Source organism: Chelon labrosus (genome assembly GCF_963514085.1).
Source record: "Chelon labrosus genome assembly, chromosome: 4".
NCBI lineage: Eukaryota > Metazoa > Chordata > Actinopteri > Mugiliformes > Mugilidae > Chelon > Chelon labrosus.
Genome location: NC_140340.1, coordinates 6,771,045 through 6,790,172, shown reverse-complemented (window position 1 = coordinate 6,790,172; position 19,128 = coordinate 6,771,045). Strand labels below are relative to the sequence as shown.

The following is a 19,128-nucleotide window of genomic DNA, read 5'->3' as shown; positions in this document are numbered from 1 at the left end:
TTAACAATGGATGAGAAAGGAGGAGGAGGAGGAGGAGGAGGAGGAGGTGCACATCAGGCTATAGCGTTAGGGTCTGCGTAGGGTTGTAGCTACAGCGTCAAACTGATGCAGAAGCATAAACCGTGCATTAGAGTGACACAGCAGAAAAACAGTGGTACTTCCATCATGAGATGAGCTATAAATACAAAGGCATGGACATCGTGGAGCACCGGCACCGACGGACAGCGTTTTTTTCATCCCTGAGAGAAGATTTGCACAATGTCGTTTGGAAGTCCAGCTCATTCTCATTTGCCTTCTGTTTTGTTTCCTTTGTTCTCTTTAATTTACAAGTTAAATTAAAACAGTACATCTCAAATATCCACAGACAACCTTGTTCTCCCCGCATCCTCAAAAGCTACTCTCCACGTTCTACAAAGGATCCCGTTTGTGCTCTGTGCAGTCCGACCACTGCCTGTAATTAAAAGTACCGTTGACTGCCACGTAATGTTTAACTGTATTTGGACATACATCCGATGATGCTATGATTGAATTTAACATTATGTAATCACAAGTCGTACAAAAATGTCTCAGATATTTTTGCAGCATAAAATTAAAATGTAAAAACAAAAAAAGGCAGATATTTCAACATAAATGCACATACACACACCTATTATTTTTGCATCCCTCTGGTAACACTAGAAAATTCTGGCTAAAGCTAAATGTACGTTTGGAAATGAGAAAATAAAAATGTCGTTACGGTGAATGGAGCGTGATAATTCAGACTAAAATGTCCCTATGACTCGGAGTCCTCCTCCTCCTCATCATAATGGCGGTTCCTCTTGATTATGTCTTCTGCACTCAGCTCCTCTGCATCGCTTCCCTCCTTGTTTTCTTCCCAGAAGCCCACGTCCTGTTTTGGCTGTGGAGGCGGAGAGGAGGCGGGAGAGACTTCGGGAGACTGTCCTCTCAAAGAGTCTTCTGCTGCTGCTCCTCTCTGTACTCGCCTGTCTTCCTTTTTCTCCGTGTCCTTCGAGATGCTTGCGGTCTCTTCTCTTGGTCTTTGAGGCACTTTCTGCTCCTCCTTCACCTGCTGGACCTTATTTTCTTTGGGTGATTCTTCAGAGGATTTTTTTTCGTCTAATGACGCTCTCCAGTCCACCAGGGCCTTGAGGGGGCGCCGAGGCTCCCTAGGACCAAGACTGGGTTCGGGCTTTGGTTTTGCCGCGACTGTAAAAGGTCGAATCCGCTCCTTTAGAGATGAGGTCCTCCTCAGGCTCTTCAGTTCGGCCCGCTCTGTGCTCTGGAAGGATGCCGGTGCGTCATCCTCTGGAGGCCACTTGGCCTTAAAGGGTCGGCTTGAAGAGACCCCCTCTGCGACTGGGCTGAGGGCGGCCGCCCCAGATTGCCCCTCGCCACCCGGAGGAGGCCAAGCGATCCTCAGCCGGCGCGTCTCCGCTGGCTTCTCTGTAGATGCAGGTTTCTCATCAGAGCTAACATTCGTCTGCGCACGTGTCTCCAGCAAGGCGGTGAGGTCTGTCACCTTAACCGGGGTGGTTTCCTCGGGTGGCTCTGTGTTTGAGCTGCTCTCAGCCGGACGCGTCACCGTCGCTGGCTCCTCTTGAGTTTTTGGCTTCGCTCCTTCCTCGCTTTCCTCTCCTTCTGCCCGTGGCTCCCACAGCTCCTTATGAGGCCGAAGTCCGAAGCCTTCGTCGTAGTTGCCTTTGGCTTTGAACAGCTGGTTGAAATGAGCCTTGCAGTAGATGGTGCTGTTCAGAGAAGCGTAGTTCCCAAGACTAGAAACAGAGAGTCGAGTGGATAGTATTTTGCTTGCAGGAACAAATTCTCCAGGATTACAGGAACTCATAGCTTTAATTTACAGGAGCAGGAGAAATATGCAACTCAGACTCACCTAAGCGTTGTGTTGCAGTGACTACAGCGGAAGCAGCTTTTGTGGTAAACATCCTGATGAGACACAAGTCTCTCCAGAGGGTACACTGTCTTCAGACAAGCGACGCAAGTCTCCCTCACTGGGGGAGTGAACTTCTAAAAAAACATAAATTGATTTTTTAATTTTTTAAAGGAGACAGTAGAGAGGGCACAACATGAATGACCCCAGTCCTGAATGTCCATGTGGTCTGCACCCTGGTCCCCCCCACCCAGTGTTCAGGTCACCCCAGTTCAGTTCAGTTTACTCACGCCTGACAACGGTCGAGTCACCTTAGAAGTTTTGGGTTGCTCTGTGCTCTCCCCTGAAACGGACGCAAAAAAACACAAAATTACCTCTGCCACTAGGTTTAAATTTCAAATGATACTGCACAAATGAAATTCACACAGATGCGCGTCCTCCGAGACTGACCGTTGCACTCGGGGGCAGGCGTGTGCTTCTCGTTTACAGGTGCAGATGTTTTCGGTGCGGGTGTCTCTGCAACTGGAGCCTGGAGGAAACACAGAGGGAAAAGGAAAATGTATGAATTGGCTCTTAAATAACAAGTACGCATGTATTTCAGTCATTACTGAAGGAAAGGGGTACACGATGCAGTAATTTAGCAAGTGGAAAGAACCGTAAGTCATCAATAAAAACAGTGATTCTGTTACTACCTAGACTTTACTTAACTGGTTAACTAAATTAGTTGGAGCTTGTTTGTATTAAAACTTCATGTGATCATTTGTTTTGGCCTTATATGTCTTAATTTGATTAGTGGAGAGGAACAGGAAAAGATGGGGGTGAGCGGGACGAGACGACACGTAGCAAAGAGCCCAGGCTGGATTAGAACCTGCACCACTGCACTGTGGTAAGGACTAAAGCCTCAGGTTAATCTGAACTACATCCTCTTAAATCATTCATTCATTCATCTTCTGTAACTGCTTGTCCTGTGAAGGGTCGCGGGGGGAGAGGGGGCTGCTGGAGCCTATCCCAGCTGTCATCGGGCGAGAGGCGGGGTACTCTATCGCAGGGCTAACACAGAGAGACAGACAACCATTCACACTCACACCTACGGCCAATTTAGAATCACCAGTGAACAGTGAACCTAACCAGCATGTCTTTGGACAGTGAGAGGAAGCTGGAGTACCCCCACCCCCCGCCCCCCCAGTGAGGCTCATGTTACAGACCGACTAGTGGCAAAACCAGAGAGAGAGAGAGACAGCGACACAGAAAGAGAATAAGATTAGAGATAGGAAGGAAGCAAAGTCCGTTACAGTGGCGGCAGGCGACGAGACCACAACAACGACGACACAAAAAAAAATATAACAATGCATATCTGTCGCTGGGCTTTACAAGCAGCCGTGGTCGGCCAAGAACGAGCCCCCCAGGCCAAATCCAGTTTCCCAGCAGAACGTTGAATTGCCACAAGAAGGTCAATGTTATTCACTTCTCCTGTCAGTGCTTTTAATGTTGTGGCTGATCGGTGTATAATTATGAGAATAAAATTTGATCCATGATTGATTACTTATTAATTATACAGGTCTTTCTGGAAATCACAGTGAAATGGTAAAACTGTAGAATCTCTACTATGATACTCCAAGTTAATTTTCTAATCTCTATGCTTTTAAGATTTGGAGTTCAATATTTTTAATTAATCTTCCACTGCATGAACTCACAGAGCGTGTGGCCCCTTGTTTAGTTGCAGCAGCCTGGTACTTGGCCATCTTCTCCTTCAGGGACGAAGACTCCAGCGCTCTGTCGGACACAGACAGGCCTGAAGAAGCAGAAGAGAGCGTCATAAACTAAATGCTTCGTGTGTGGTTGATTTTTACACTAAACTGGTGCAGGCAATGTTGCTGCATTTAAGTGAATGAGCTGCTCATCGCTTACTGCTGTGTTGGTCCGCGTCCTCTGAAGAACTGCTGCGCAGCGTTGGCCTGCCGCCCTGCAAGAGCAAAACGACCAGTTCGTGAAACCAGAGGTGCAAACTTACATCCGTTTTTTCCCTCCTCTCCTAACTTTAGTTGTGGATTAAATCGATCAATGACACTAAAAATCAAACCGCCAGTAGGTGCAGATGAAATATAAAGAGTGTCCGCTGGTTGCCTGACTTGTCTTCCATGCCCGAATGAGCGGTGGATGTCGTAGACCTTTTTTTCAGGGAAGACATCTTGAATGAAAGCACAGATTTATTAATGATGGCCGCATTCCTTTCTGGGGAGCTGCTGCTTTTGTAGCATTCTGGTTCACTGTCAGGGGTTACTGGGACACATAATGAAACTGACAGATCATTAATAAACCTGCGCTTCTGCCGCTGCGACATGTCAAACTGTGCAAAAGCTTCTCAAGGAGGCAAGCACTTTGCCGAGGGACGTGGCCGGAACCAGCCTTCTTATTAAACAGGTAGGAAACAAAGAGGCTATGTTCCCACAAACCACAAATCACACAGAGACCTTTGACTCGGTTAATTAAGAAGATCTCTGGAACATAACTCCTGTGCACTAAAGACAGATCAGGCGAGACTATTTAACATCTCGGAATAACTAGAACGGCTGGTATCTGCATGGACGGACACAAATATCCATTTTAATCTGCGGTCCAAACAACCAGAGACATTCCCCTGAGCTTCACTAAAAGTGCGCCCGTATGCAGACGATTCACCACCTGGAAAATAGTTTGTGCAAATCAAAACCGTCTTCCTGTCCTACACAAACACCAGTTTTACCGTAACATACTGAAAACTGCAAAAATTGGACGAGGGCGACGGTGCATTAACCTACTGTACACGATTCAGACATGTTATTGTAAAGTCCCTCGTCAGATCTGTACGTGTTAGCAGAATAACCTTTTGGTTGCGGCGTGCACACCACACAAATCATCCATCCCTACCACCATGTAATTACACCACTAATGTATTAATTGGCTGTTTATTATTATAATATTACTATACTATTATGACCATATCACCACAAAATACCAAATTACCAATGTTTTCTTGTCATATCTCTCCTTTCTGCAATTTAATTGTCTTTTAATTGTATGTTTCTCTCTCTTTGTATGTCTCCTTTACATACATATACTTAAGGCTCATTTAAGTTACGGCGGGACGTAGACGCCGTAACCTATGTACGTAGCCTACGCCGGTGTGAGCCACTTATACTTGCGTGCTCGCCAGTCTGGCTCTTCCTGCTTCACTTTCAGAAGCGGCGACTGAAACTTTAAATTCATACGAACGTTTGTATCTCCGAACCTCCTCAGTTAACCTTTCCTCGATGTGTTCCATCTTTATCGATCCAAAACAATCAATTCGAAAATTGCCGAGACTGAGAAGCAGCCGGAAAACACTAAAGCGGAAACACGCTGCTACCCAGCGGACCAATCACAGCTCTTGCGGTCTGCGTAGCTGGGGTGCGGAGTTACATTTCTGGGGACGCTACTTTGGGTCTGTACTGTCGCTGTGGCTAAACCTAAACCGCCCATTAAGAAGAGGAAGTATAACCTTTTTCTACTTCTTTCTTTCTTTCTTTCTACCTTAAAAACTGGCAACACAGCAGCAAAAGTGAGAATGGAAGTCTGTAAGTTGCTTTACAGTCGGGTTGGTGTGCAACACAAACAAAAAAAACAAAACTCCAAGGATTCAAAAAATCCCACAAGGAAAAAAAAAAGTAACAGGTTACTAATGAGGTAACTAATGAAAAGTGAGATAAAGACAACTGCCCCTCAGAGGTGATCCTGTGAAGAATGAGACAGCCCTAGGTCAGGAATGTTCCTGCATTCCTCCGCTAGAGAAGGTGAAGAGTGGAGCGCTTGTTGCTTTGGGCCGAGAGGGAGAAAGACGAGAGATGAGTGGGGGGAAGAGAGAGAGAGAGAGAGAGGCAAGGTGGAAAAGAAGTGCTTTCAGAAAATACTGGAAACAGAGCGCCACACATTTGAAAAAAAGGAACTGAGCATGAAGAGGATATGGAAATCTGCCTGCACAGCCTGCAGAGTCAGCTGGCTTTAACTGCAGCTCAGTCAGTAGCTTCAAAAAGAAATAGATTTTGAATAAGTGACAAGATTCACAAAAGGATTAGTGAGAACCTTGTAGCAGTGCAACTTGTAAACAGATGCAAGGTTTCCTTCAAAGATGCTAAATAATTGTGGTTATACAAGTCATACGAAGATTTGTCCAAACTAATCTGATCTCTATTGATGTTTAACAACATTTAAGTACTACGCAACTTCCTGTCTGTGCAGATGTTAGAGAGTCTCTACTTAAATAATGCGGTCATGAATATATGGGAGGGCAACTCCTGCCGTCTAAAAGAAGATGAGACTTGTAGCAGGATCACAGGGAGCTAAATATTTCACCTTGCTCACGTTGTCTTCTCCCTTCTCGAACTTCATCTTCAGGTTGGTCAGTGGCACGCTGGGCTTTTCGTAGGAGGCGCGCGGACTGGTCGGAGCTTGCTGTTCGAGCTTTTCAGGCCGTATGCTGTGTGTCACCTCATCCTTATCCATCCCTCGCCGTTCTTCCGCTTCTGGAGCCGGCTGCTGCTGGACCCCCTGGTCGGTCAGTGGGCCCGGGCTCTTCACCGGAGGGCTGGGCTCGGTGATGGAGGCAGGTCTGGTCAGGGCGGCAGGCCTGGTCAGGGCGGCCGGCCTGCGACGAATGCTGGGCTGGGCGGAAAGTGGAACAGGAGAAGGCTTGTCCTGATCGGGGCTTCCTGCTTTCTCCCAGCGCTTCTTCAGAACGCTCAGGTTGCCAGACCGCGCCACACCGTCAAAAGACTGTGAAGAGGGGACGAAGAAGAAAATGAAAATAAATAAAATGTGAGTCTTAATGAGACACTGACAATCAACAGCAGCAGTTTTATTCTGCATTCGGTCTCGCTCATACAACTATCTCAGTTTTCCATTCAGTGGAATAAAGGAAATGCCTGAATCTGAACTTGGCTTCACTGACAGATTAGCTGAACAGCTGTTCACTGCCGGTCCAGGAAATAGATGTTTTGCTGTGGCTGCTAAAGTCTTAACAGCTGGCTCAAGATGGAGATAACAGGGCCGAGCACGCAGCCGCATTCCTTCCATCGTGACAATTTCACCTTCTCCCCAAAATAAAAAAAGAGTGAGGATGGCTCCGTTCGCCGCTCGTCTGCTGCCATCAGGGAGAGCACGAGGAGAGAGGGGCGGCGAACAGCACGACGGAACAACAGGAGGCACTCTACTGCCGTCAGGAACTTCCTCATTTATAAAAGAGGAATGGCACATTGAAGAAAGCGGATCCTGACATGAGAATGAATCAAAAGTAATAAATGATACAAAGCTCGAAAGCTCAGAAGAAAGAGCTATCGTGTGAAAGTTTCCAGGATGAAGTGTGGTCAGTAATCAACATTTAAGCATGATTATAACATTTAAACCACAATTCCTCTAAAAGAAAATACGTTCAACTTCATTCAAAGATTTTTGGAATTAACCAACAAAAACAAAGACTTAGAAGCAAAAGAGACATTACTACCTTCATCAAATGAGTCTGGTAAATCTGAAACAAGTTATTTAAACATGCATACGTGCAACAAAAAAAGAAAAAAGAAAGGAAGGAAGGAAAAAGGCATAAGAATTCTGTCTGAACAAAAGGGACAAAACCCCAACAGGGGACAAATTAGCAAGAAAACAATCAATGTCTTTGTGAGGCAAGTCCGGTGTGAGTGGAAAGAATGGACAGTGACGAGATTGTTCCCCATTTTACAAGCAAAAAAAAAAAAGAGGAAAGAAAAGAAAAACCTCAGTGGATCCGATGAAGGGGCCAAACTAGATGTGACCAGCAAGGAAAGTGAGGGTCCTCTGGTTGGTCCTTACCTACAGGTTAGTGTGCTGACAGCCGGTGAGCTCTCCTAGATTTTAGCAGCTAGACAAAATCTACTTGTTAAAGCAAGTCCAACCCCTTTAACACCAGGAAAGAGAGAGCGAGAGAGAGAGAGAGAGAGAGAGAGAGAGAGAAAGAGAGAGAGAGTAAGAGTACCCAGGAAACCAGAGCAGGAAATGATACGCTCAGGGAAAAGTTAACTCTTTGTACGCTGTGTTGACTCACTCACAAAGGATTTCTAAAACCAAATACGACTAAAAACCTAATCTGTAAACCATTTATCTGAACAACCTCTGAGAAATGTTTTGGAAGAGGGAGACAAGACAAGATAGAAGTCACAAACAGGGACAGTTAAAGTGACATTTGCTTTAACTTATGATTGAGGACATGGTGATAGAAGGAGACAATCATGTGGCTGGTTCACTTTAACCATGAAATTCTGTTTTCAACCATGTATGACATTTCCTTGGATAATGGAGGCGGCTCAATTTGCGGCACACTGGAAATGCACCGCCAGTAGCCTGAGTGGTAGAGGGAAATACACCAATCAGCCATAACATTATGACGGGAGAAGTAAATAGCATTGACCATCTTGTGACAGTTCAATGTTCTGCTGGGAAACTTTTGGACCTGGCATTCATTCACGTGGATGTTACTTAGACATGTAGCACCCACCTAGACCAGACCAGACCAGGCACCCCCACCCTATAATAAAGACAGTCCTTGATAGCAGCAGTCATCCCCAGCAGGATGCAGCCTGACACAGACACACACACAAAAACACTTTAGGAACAACTAATAAAAAACCTGGCCTCCAAATTCATTCATTCATTTTCTGTAACCTCTTGTTCTCTGAAGGATCACAGGAGGGCTGGAGCCTATCACAGTTGTCATTGGGCAACTAGATATGATCAAGTATCTGTGGGATGATCCACAGAGGCCCGTTCCCTGCTTCTATAGGACCCAAAGGCCCCCACTAACAACATCCTGTTACCAGACACCACAGGACACCCTCAGAAGGCCCATGTCCATTCTCTGATGAGTCACGACTGTTTTGGAATCAGACTTGTTCCAGCGCATTCCACAGATACTTGATCAGTTTAGGATCTAGTGAATTTGGAGGACAGGTCAACACCTTGTGCTGTTCTTCATGGTTTCTTTTTTAGTTGTTCCTAAAGCGTTTTTGTGTGTGTGTCTGTGTCAGGCTGCATCCTGCTGGGGATGGCTGCTGCCATCAAGGAGTGTCATTGTTATGGGGTGGGGGTGCCTGGTCTGGTCTGGTCTAGGTGGGTGCTACATGTCTAAGTAACATCCACATGAATGAATGCCAGGTCCAAAAGTTTCCCAGCAGAACATTGTATTGTCACAAGATGGTGAATGTTATTTACTTCACCTGTCAGTGGTTTTAATGTTATGGCTGATTGGTGTATAAAGACAGATGAAGTATCGTCATCATTATTATTGTAAGTTATTACAGTTTGCAAATGTTACCAGAGGCCAAAGTGAGGTCCCAGAACTGGTCATTTGAACAAAGTCCCGTCATTTATTCATGTGATTTATCTAACTGACTAATCACATTAAGGTCAGTTTGAAAAGACCCCTCCCCCGTTCCTCCACTGGACCTCACTGACACACTCACACACACACACACGTTTGTATGGCCATCTTTGTGAGGACATTCATTGACATAGTGCATTCCCTAACCCTAACCATAACCTAATTGTAACCTTTACCCAAACAGCCTTGTAAAGAAGTGAGGACTGGCCAAAATGTCCTCACTTTGCACAAATGTCCTCACTCTGATGGTGCAAGACTCAAGCTGGTCCTCAGAAAGATAGCTGTACTAGAGCAGACACACACACACACACACACACAGACAGGCAGATGGTCTAACTGCTTCACTCAAACTTGGCTGAGACACATCAGGAAACAGAAATATTTCAACTATAGTCTTCAGTTTCCCAGTAACTGTAGCACCTGCTCATATACTCACAAACTGTTTGCAGCAGAAATATGTAAGTATGACCAAATTAACAGAAATTAATCAGACTAAAATATAAATTAGCTAGAAGAAGGCAGGATTAGATTACAAATAATGGCTGGAGCTTGACAGAAATTAAATGCATTAATCTAAATAACACAGGGCAGCTGCTGTCACAAAACATTCATATCACGTTTCAGTAGACAGGGCTCGTCATTACCAGACACATCATTAAACAAAGACAGAAGAAGCTACCAAGTTTATGAAGCAGCTGCTCAAAACACAAATAACCATTTAACACACATCCACGGCATCATTACCTTGTATTTCCTCATGGTATTAGCCGATCAGTTACTCATTTAATTTGAGTCCCGGTTTGTTTATCAGTCGTTAACACCGACAAAGCCGCTAACCTACGGTTGGAGGAGCCACGGTGAGCGTTTTCAGGGAGGGGGGGATTACACCGAAGCAGGATTATGGGTTTGATAGCCTGCCCATCGCAACAAGTGGCCAATGAGAGGTCAGCCAGGACAAGACATTTGGCCCAGACGGTGTGTTGGCATGGTGAGTGTTTGTGTGCGTGTGGGTGTGTGTTCGTTCATCTGCATGCATGCTGCAATTAGTTCAGCACCACAAGCAGCGATTGAGCAAATGAAGCGAGACACGAAGCACGCACAGACGACACACGATGTGAGAGGCCGTAAATAAGATGTGTCACACACTTCAAACTGTCAATTAAAATGTATTCGCTTAATCTTTGCATGAGAATTAAGTTTTTTTTTTTTTTTTTCATGCACTAAAATACTGGACCAGCTGTTTCGGTCCCAGTCAGTCAGTCTGCATGTCTAAACAGCTGTGACTGGGAAATGAAATGCTTTTTAACACGCTTGCTTAACAGAAATACTTACTCCTTTTTTCTTCTCTGCGCTGGACTCTTCAGCCGCTCTCTGGTACCTAAACGACAGGAGGACACAACACTGACCTCTGGTGACTCAAAACAAAAGATTATATGCTCTTCTTTGGAGCATTCAAGACTATAAAATAAGAAAAATATACAGTTTTGTCACTAGAAGCTTATTTAGAAATTTTAGTCGAGATTCAATTTGAGCTTTCAGCTTGTTTATGTGTGTGATGTTAACTCAGTTTCAGATTTAAGAAACAGGCAATATAAAGCCTTCTTTACGTATTTTAAACAAATAAGAGCTTTTCTATCTTAAAACAATAATAAATGAATAGGAGCTTGGATCATTTAATATTAAAACAGCTCAAATCAAGTCTTAGTGGTGAAACTGACTAAGATCAGGAGGCCACACTGGCTAAACAGGAAGTTATGCTGAACTATGAATTTCCTCCACCAATGAATTTTGTATTCTATAAATAGTATTCAAGACATCATTCATCACCCATTTCCTTTTATTACAGGTTGTCTTACAAGTGCATTGCTACTGAAAACAAGATGTTTACTCACTTGGAGAAGCGCTCCGCAATTTTAGTGCTTTTCCCCCGGGTGCCCAGCGACAGCTCCTTCGCGGTGATGCGCAAGGACTGCGTCGCCCAAGACCTTCGACTGAATGAACTGCCTTCCATCTCTGCGCACGTCTTATAGTCCGGACACAGAAAAACACACCAGTATAAGTAAGCAATATACACCAATCAGGCATAAGATTATAACCACCTTCCTAATATTGTGTAGGTCTCCCTTGTGCCTCCAAAACAGTTGTGACTCATCAGAGAAGGGACATGGGCCTTCTGAGGGTGTCCTGTGGTGTTTAGCAACAGGATGTTGTTAGTGGGGGGGGGGGGGGGGGGGGGGCTTTGGGTCCTATGGGTTGGATCATCCCACAGATACTTGATCAGTTTGGGATCTAGTGAATTTGGAGGCCAGGACAACACCTTGTGCTGTTCTTCATGTCTTTTTAGTTGTTCCTAAAGTGTTTTTGTGTGTGTGCCTGTGCCTGTGTCATTGCTATGGGGTGGGGGTGCCTGGTCTAGTCTGGTCTGGTCTAGGTGGGTGCTACATGTCTAAGTAACATCCACACGAATGAATGTCAGGTCCAAAAGTTTCCCAGCAGAACAATGAATTGTCACAAGACGGCCACTGTTATTCACTTCTCCGGTCTGTGGTTTTAATGTTGTGGCTGATCAGTGTATATCGCAGAAGACTAAGGGGCCGTCCACACGGAGACGCTTTTTGGTCTAAACGCAGATGTTTTGCATCGTTTTGGCCGATCATCCACACGAATCCTGTGGATCGGATTGTTTTCGTACGTGTGGACGTGGCCTAAGCAGGAGATGAGCCATACCAAACCAGTTTCACTACACTACCGTCTGCTTGTAGCAATAAATGAATCACTGTTTTGACACGTGTACATCCTGAGCCAGCAAATGGCTAAACCACTGCACTGACTGGGTGACATATCCGTCAGGAATTTCTTCTGGGTAAGAGGGACAAACAGGAAACTGGTTCTAGAGACCAGGGCAGGGAGGGTAGAACCCTAGCATCTTCAATTAGCTACCTGACTATCACCTTATTCTGGGCCAGCAAAAACAGGCTTTACCTCCATGACGCAATCTAGCGTCAAGCGATGAAACAATGGGGCCTCTCCTTCCTGTTGTCTGTATTAGGCACTGGTCCATGTTTTTACCTGCCCACGGTAGCTTGTGACATATTGAAGCTATAGTGTGCCAACACAGCACAGGATTTACGCACACAAAAAGCCCCTGTTTAAATGGATAGACGAGGATTAGATCCATCCGATGTGGACCTCGCTGGTAGATAGAAGATGGGTGCAGCCTTAGCCCTCGCCTTAATCCTTGAGCTTGGCATTTGATGTTCAATGTTAACTATGCGTGTTTGTTGTTTTTTTATGAATCAGAAACAACCATATTTGGACAAGAGGGAGGAGCTGGGGATACTCAAGCTAATCCGACTGCCAAAAAACATACCACTTTTTAAGGCCTGATATCTAAAAAAAATGGCATAATCATGACTTCTTGTTTGAATAAAGAATTGGATTGTGTTTTATTTGGAGACTATCGGAGCCAGAGAACGTTTGGTGCCAGCATCTAGAGAACATCAGATACACTTCCATATTGGCGTCACTTATCAGACATGGCGGCTCCATCTTTTATCTCTGGTCTTAACATATAAAACCTTCCCTGGAAGTTTGGGCCAGCGTCAAAATCTGTGCAGCTGCGACTGTGACTGCAGTTTATAACACGCGTTTTCTCCGTTTACGCCTTGTCTTGTCACCCCCCCACTCACACACACAGTTTGTGACATGCATGCCACAGAGCGTATGTACAGTTATGCATTCAAACACACAAGTAAACAGGTTCCAACTTGCTGTGATGCCGCTTCACTGCACGATGGAAACGCAAACTGAAAACTGCTCGGCTGAGTGTGTGTGAGCACGTTATCATTATGAGGGGATAACTCACCAAGGCAACATTCGCAGAGCACCGGAGCAAAGCAGAGCGCCACAGCCACACCACTGCACACACTGTTTCTTGAATCACACCCTGGCAAACCAATACCAAGAGATGATAAAGTTTTCCATGTTTGGAGTTAAGAGACCGGCCGAATGCCGGGCCTGCCGTCCCTCCCTCTCGTTTGTATTGAAATCACTGCTGTCCACAGCTCGTGAATTCAACAGTCATTTATCTTGCTATCTGGCACACCTATTACATCATCACTCAGATGCAAAGCTCCGCTGGTGACAAGTTGCGTGAGGACTTTGAACTGAACTCAATCCAACAGTCTGAACTACCCCTTCACTGTGCCCACGTCCTTATCAATAAGGATAAATTAAATATTGAATTGCTACTGCTTCACAACTACAATTGTAATTCTATCCCATTACATGTCAGTGATTACATTTACTCTGCTAGAGTTTCTGGATAAGCAGAAGCAAAGATTAACAAAAGAAAGCTTGAAGCTATTTATTGATGCCGCAGGTATGCATGAAGCATGAAAATGAGTTTACTTACTGTCAATAGATTTGCTGTATGTTGCGCAGTTGCTCCTGAATGTGCACCTTTTGTTTAATTCAGCACAAAAACACAAAGACTCCAATGGCGGTGCTGAAAAGGCGCTCTGTATGTTCGCTAATGTCTCTTTTATAGGTTTCAACGGAGGCCAGGGCCCATTCCTGCATGAACTGAATGAAACGCAGGGGACACACCCTGGATAAGTCACTTGTCCGCAGCGGGGACAATACAGGTCGACTGGGTTTCAGAGTCGCCTGTCCACCGCCTCTTTTGCATATCCTTAAACTTTACATGGTTGAAAGAAGCCAGAGCAACTGAAGGAAACAGGGAGAACGTATCAACCCCCCCCCCCCCACACACACACACACACACAAAGACAATGACACAAGCACGGCGAGAGCATAGCACAGGTCGGCTGCCTTGTGCGCATAAGTACTGTTACTGATTTAGAGAAAGAACAAGGTTCGGCCATAGTATACTTTTGTTTTTCTGTAAGCTAAAACACCCTTAATGCTTTACATTTCAACCTTTTTGACAAACCTTTTCACAGGGATGTCAGGTAAAAAGGCCAACATTATAATTTTAAGCAAGTCACCTTTGCTGATTATGACATTTTATGCATGACAACGTTTAACCTTTCATAAATTGTCACACTTTCAGATCCATATTAGGGATTCTTTGGGTTCATTTTCAAAACCTCGAATGTTACCTGCCTTACTTGGCTGACTTGGTGTGAATTCAAGCTTTAAATAAGGAATCAAATTTGGGTAATGCATATGTAACAACATATAAACAAATCCTCCACACAAGTGGCACTCTTGTTCACCTAAACACCACAACCCAGGCTCTCGATGACTTGTTATCAGTAAAACGCCGATGTACTGAACTTTATTCCTTGCTTTAACTTCTCCCTAACAACAAGTGTCTGTGACACATTTATAGGTGTGAGTCATGGTTAAGGAGGAGTTGGCTTGGCACATACGTGAACCATGAGGCAATGCTCCTCAAAAGCACAAAATTATGTTGAAATACGCAAATAACTGAGGCAGTACCGACTCCAGGCATGCAAACTAGAGGCAAGGCTTGAGGACTGGCTGGTTCAGACGCCAACAAGCATCTGAGGAACTTTAATCACAGGTGCATCAGGGAGCGCTTTGGTACTTTGGTTATGAATCAAATCCAAACTAATGCCTGTGTAGAGTGAGATTTTACCACACTGATTCAAACGCTCACACACAGTTCGTGTGAAATCGGTTTAAACTGATGAGATAAGTGACTAAAGAATACAAACTCAGCAGCTGGACTGTCATCGATTACCTCGAAGACACCGAGTGCTCAGAGAACAAGACTCAGTGTGCGCATGTCCCTTACTATAACGTTCACGTAAATCTAAACAATCTATAAAATTTAAAGTTAACTTAAAGTTATTATAATTACTCTTAATATAATTAGAGTTCCGTTTTCGTCGTGACCTTGCTTTGAGTTTCGTCTTACCTGTTGGAACTTCCGTTGAGTCAGTCTTTTTTTTTTTTGTGAAACCTGCAAGACACCTGACACTCGCTGCTGCCGCTGCGTCACCGCCCGGTGTGGACTGACGGAGGCGGAGAGAGCACAAAGGTGTCGTGGGAGTGGAAGAGCCGGGTCATGTGACTTGTGTGCACCAATGACCTTAGGTATTACATTACCCCTACCTGGTGCATTCCCACCCCCCTCCCCCCCTCTCTCTTTCTCTCTGTATGTGAGGGCCCTCATGGAGCTCTTGCATGCCGTCCTGCAAAATTCCTGAGAACAGGCAGTAGCCTACCCGCTTTGTTTTTTTTTTTTGTTTTTTTTTTTAGGAGAAGAGAAAGAAAGCACGGGAAGGGAAAGGAAATGAAGGAAGCTCAAAAGATAACAGGCAAACAAAACATTTCCAGAGAGAAAATGCAGAGTGGTATGTGCCCTGTAAACAAGGCCCTTCAGTAGAATAGAGGTGTGTGTCTTTGGGAGATTTTGCAGCATTAGGCGAAATATTAGAAAACAGGCTGCGTCGGTACAAGGTGCACTGGACGTTTGCATGATATTTGCCTTCTAATGAGGTAAATGAGAAAGATCTTTCACTTTCCAGTGCTTTTCAGGCCTCCACTCTGCAAGACGGGTTGAGTGCTACGACCCTCAAATTTACAGAATGGTTCTATGTAAATGAGAGAGTGGTTTATCTCGTTCACCTAAAAGGTGAAACCAGTTTCCAGCTAAAAGGAGCGCTACTAAATAAATAGACGTCAGTTGATAAGAAAACCCTTGAGAGGCATGTTTGTCAGGAAGCACTTCCGTACTTTTAGATTAAAAGAAATATTTCCAACTTATAACAATAGAATAACAAATATTTTATTAATTTTTTAAATTATTCTTATGACTTCCTTTCTTCTTCTCCATAATAAGATGATCCTTTATTATACAGAACAGTTACACACAGGATAGTCTTAGTTTTAATACGTAGCAGTTTTGAATCAAATCAGCTTTATTTGTCGTGTACTGTATATACGTACACACATACAAAGACCTGTTCTCTGTATTTAACCCGTCCGATCGGGCAGACTTGGAGCAGTATCCTGTACGTATGCCTAGAAGATCCATGGAAGTCAGAGATATCAATTTACAAGACAATACCGACCATGTTGAGTATTTATTTGAAGAAGTGTGTATAAGGGTTCTTAAGCACGTGTCACTGAAAATGACTTAACAGTAAGAGTCCGTGTTGAAGCAATAGGCTCCAAGATGATTTCTTATTAAGAACTGTACTGAACACATAAGCAATCAGTAATCAGTGACTAATCAACATGCACTGAAAGCTGTGGGTAGAAAAGTGGACTTTTACTGTAGGGTCACCGGTTTGAATCGCCTCTACATTCATTACTAAGATGCCCTTAAGCAAGACAAGTAAACCATTTGTTGTTTTTACAACAACCTTCAAAGAGGACTTATGTCTATGAGAGTTCTCATCTAACTCATGATATCGCCAAAAACTGAAACAAGGGCAACTGGACTTGTTGGGTGGACTTGGGTTATTTATTTGGAACATATGTGGTGACGTCTGTAACGACCAGATGCTTACCTGTAATTGGACAAATCTGTATCGATTATGTCTCCTTTCCCCAATGAATTGTACTCTAATGACTGATTAATGGTCTCGATAGAATAAAATAGAGTTTATTTGCAATTTGCACAGGTACACTGGAATTTAAAAGGATAAAAAAAGCATGTATATAATAATGTATATACAAAATGTACCTAATATAGGCACAAATCTATTATCAAGGTGTGAATGGTGGTGTTTTAAACTGATGGCAGTTTATATCTCAGTTTGCCTCCTCTTCAGAGAGGGGTTTTCCAGTTTTTACATAGATGCCTTCCTTTACTCCTCTTCCAGGTGTGTTGGTGAACTGTTGAATAGTGGCCTGTGAGGAGCTGGCTCTACTGTGTTGAGTTTGTGAATGGGTTGCGATTGTTTCGCCAATGTACAAGTCTACAATTTCCTCCCGCCCTGAACTACGCTGCTCTCCTATGGCCTCTGGGTTTTGTCTTTGGGGTGGAGCAGCTTTTGCCTCAGTGTGAGACTGTGATTGGGAAGGCCAGTTTCCCTTGTTTCAGCTTTGTTTTTTGGATATTAAAGGGGACATGTATTTGTGCAAACATATGCATCGTTAAAAAGGCACAGCAGAGACTCTATTTCCTGAAGCCTCTAAGGAACAACCACACTCTCCCAGAGACTGCAGGTGTCTGCACTGCAGCAGACAGAAAGGCGCTCCAGAGGGTCGTCACAACAGCCCAGAGGATCACTGGCTGCCCCGTCCCCTCTTTACAGGTACTGTACAACTCCCGCTGCCTGTGGAAGGCCCGGGCGTTACTTAGGGACACAATCCACCCTGGACACTCACTTTATGAACTGAGAAATTACTTCTGTGCAAGAGCCATAATCGCACTGAACAACTCAAACCATAAAGAAATAATAATGTGAATGTGCAATAATTCACACAATAATTATCATAGCAATGTGCAATACATATGTGCAATAACGTCATATGTGCAAATGTGCAATAATTTCTCACAACAATGTGCAAGACAGGGCGGCACAGTGGCGAGGTGGTTCGCACTGATGCCTCACAGCGAGAAGGTCCCGCGTTCGAATCCATGGGCCGACTGGGCCTTTCTGTGTGGAGTTTGCATGTTCTCCGTGTGTCTGCGTGGGTTCTCTCCAGCTACTCTGGCTTCCTCCCACCATCCAAAGACATGCTCATTAGGTTAATTGGTGATTCTAAATTGGCCGTAGGTGTGCATGTGAGTGCGAATGGTTGTCTGTCTCTCTGTGTGAAGCCCTGAGATACACTGGAGACCTGTCCAGGGCGTACCCCGCCTCTCGCTAGATTACAGCTGGGACAGGCTCCAGCAGACCCTGCGACTCTTCATAGGAATAAGCTGTTACAGAAGGTGAATGAATGAATGAATGAACGTGCAAGACAAACAAGATTGTTTTATATTTTGTACATATTTTTTTCATTCTAGTTTTTTTACATTTCACATTTTTTGTTCCACTACTTCTACGGCACATAAGGGGGACTTTAGATCACCTTAATTTCGTTGTACTTGTACTTGTACAGTGACTGTTTCGCAGTCACTCCAAGCATGATCCAGTTTAAAAAGCGGTACAAACACATGGTTTTCACGAGGTACAGGGAGGAAGAAGGGCTTTAGCAATCGGGTGTTTTCATAAATGATAAATGATTTATGTATTTATTTATTTTTTTCTAATTCTTTTCTTATTTATGTAAATATATATGTTTGGGGAGAAAGATTGGTAATTGAGTAGTGGAGAAGAGGTAGGTTTAAATAAGCATCCTACTCCTTTTCGGACATGTTGGGTTCACAGTATTATTTTTGTTTTGACTATTCTTATTGGATTTGTTTGTTTTCAGTTTACTTTGTTATGTTACTCGCACATGTTCTAAATAAACTATTTTATTCTAAAAGAAACGTGCAAAATAAATTCAAAATAGATCCCTGTTGAGACAATTGGCGATGACGTCACCGACCAGCATCCTCCTAATAATATTAATTGATCTTTATTAAGAATAAAAGATGCAACGATCGTGGACATAGCAGTACAGTATAATAATAATAATAATATTAGGGCCCGGTGTGCGTGTTATCCGAGCGGGTCAGAGGGCCACCGGTCTGAGTATCAACCCACTGAGTGTGTAGGTGAACGTCCCGGTGTTTTGTGTCATTTTAACTGTTCGCTCCTTCTTTCCATCTGCGTGGATTCACATTATTCACACGGGGGAGAGTGAAATCTGCTGCAAACCCAGAGAGGCCACGGCGGCATATGTGTACACGTATCCCCACCACCCCGGTTGTGAAAATGGACTAAGT

The 19,128-nt window shown here is 44.2% G+C and overlaps 1 protein-coding gene across 2 annotated transcripts; it reads right to left on the bottom strand.

Annotated features, from left to right (window-relative positions):
- Positions 1-769: 769 nt before the first annotated feature.
- LOC311486630 (LIM domain and actin-binding protein 1-like) lies at positions 770-15,284 on the bottom strand. Of its 2 annotated transcripts, XM_084542548.1 has the most exons (10): positions 15,214-15,284; positions 11,198-11,328; positions 10,638-10,683; positions 6,254-6,673; positions 3,794-3,848; positions 3,580-3,677; positions 2,336-2,414; positions 2,176-2,228; positions 1,889-2,022; positions 770-1,772 (listed from the first exon to the last, which is right to left on the bottom strand). In XM_084542548.1, the coding sequence occupies exons 2-10, from the start codon at positions 11,314-11,316 to the stop codon at positions 773-775; spliced, it is 2,004 nt and encodes a 667-aa protein (XP_084398674.1). In that variant the 5' UTR covers positions 11,317-11,328; positions 15,214-15,284; the 3' UTR covers positions 770-772. The 2 variants fall into 2 exon arrangements, with proteins under 2 accessions (XP_084398674.1, XP_084398675.1); XM_084542549.1 differs by lacking the exons at positions 3,580-3,677; positions 3,794-3,848.
- Between the last annotated feature and the right edge of the window lie 3,844 nt (positions 15,285-19,128).

What these genes read in the sequence shown, in the direction of transcription:
- LOC311486630 (XM_084542548.1), bottom strand. Translation starts at nt 11,316, where the DNA reads ATGGAAGGCAGTTCATTCAGTCGAAGGTCTTGGGCGACGCAGTCCTTG. An exon ending in GAGAAGACAACGTGAGCAAG is followed by an intron (nt 3,849 to 6,253) that starts GTGAAATATTTA and finishes TTGCTCTTGCAG; the next exon opens with GGCGGCAGGCCAACGCTGCG. An exon ending in CACTGCAACACAACGCTTAG is followed by an intron (nt 1,773 to 1,888) that starts GTGAGTCTGAGT and finishes CTCTGTTTCTAG; the next exon opens with TCTTGGGAACTACGCTTCTC.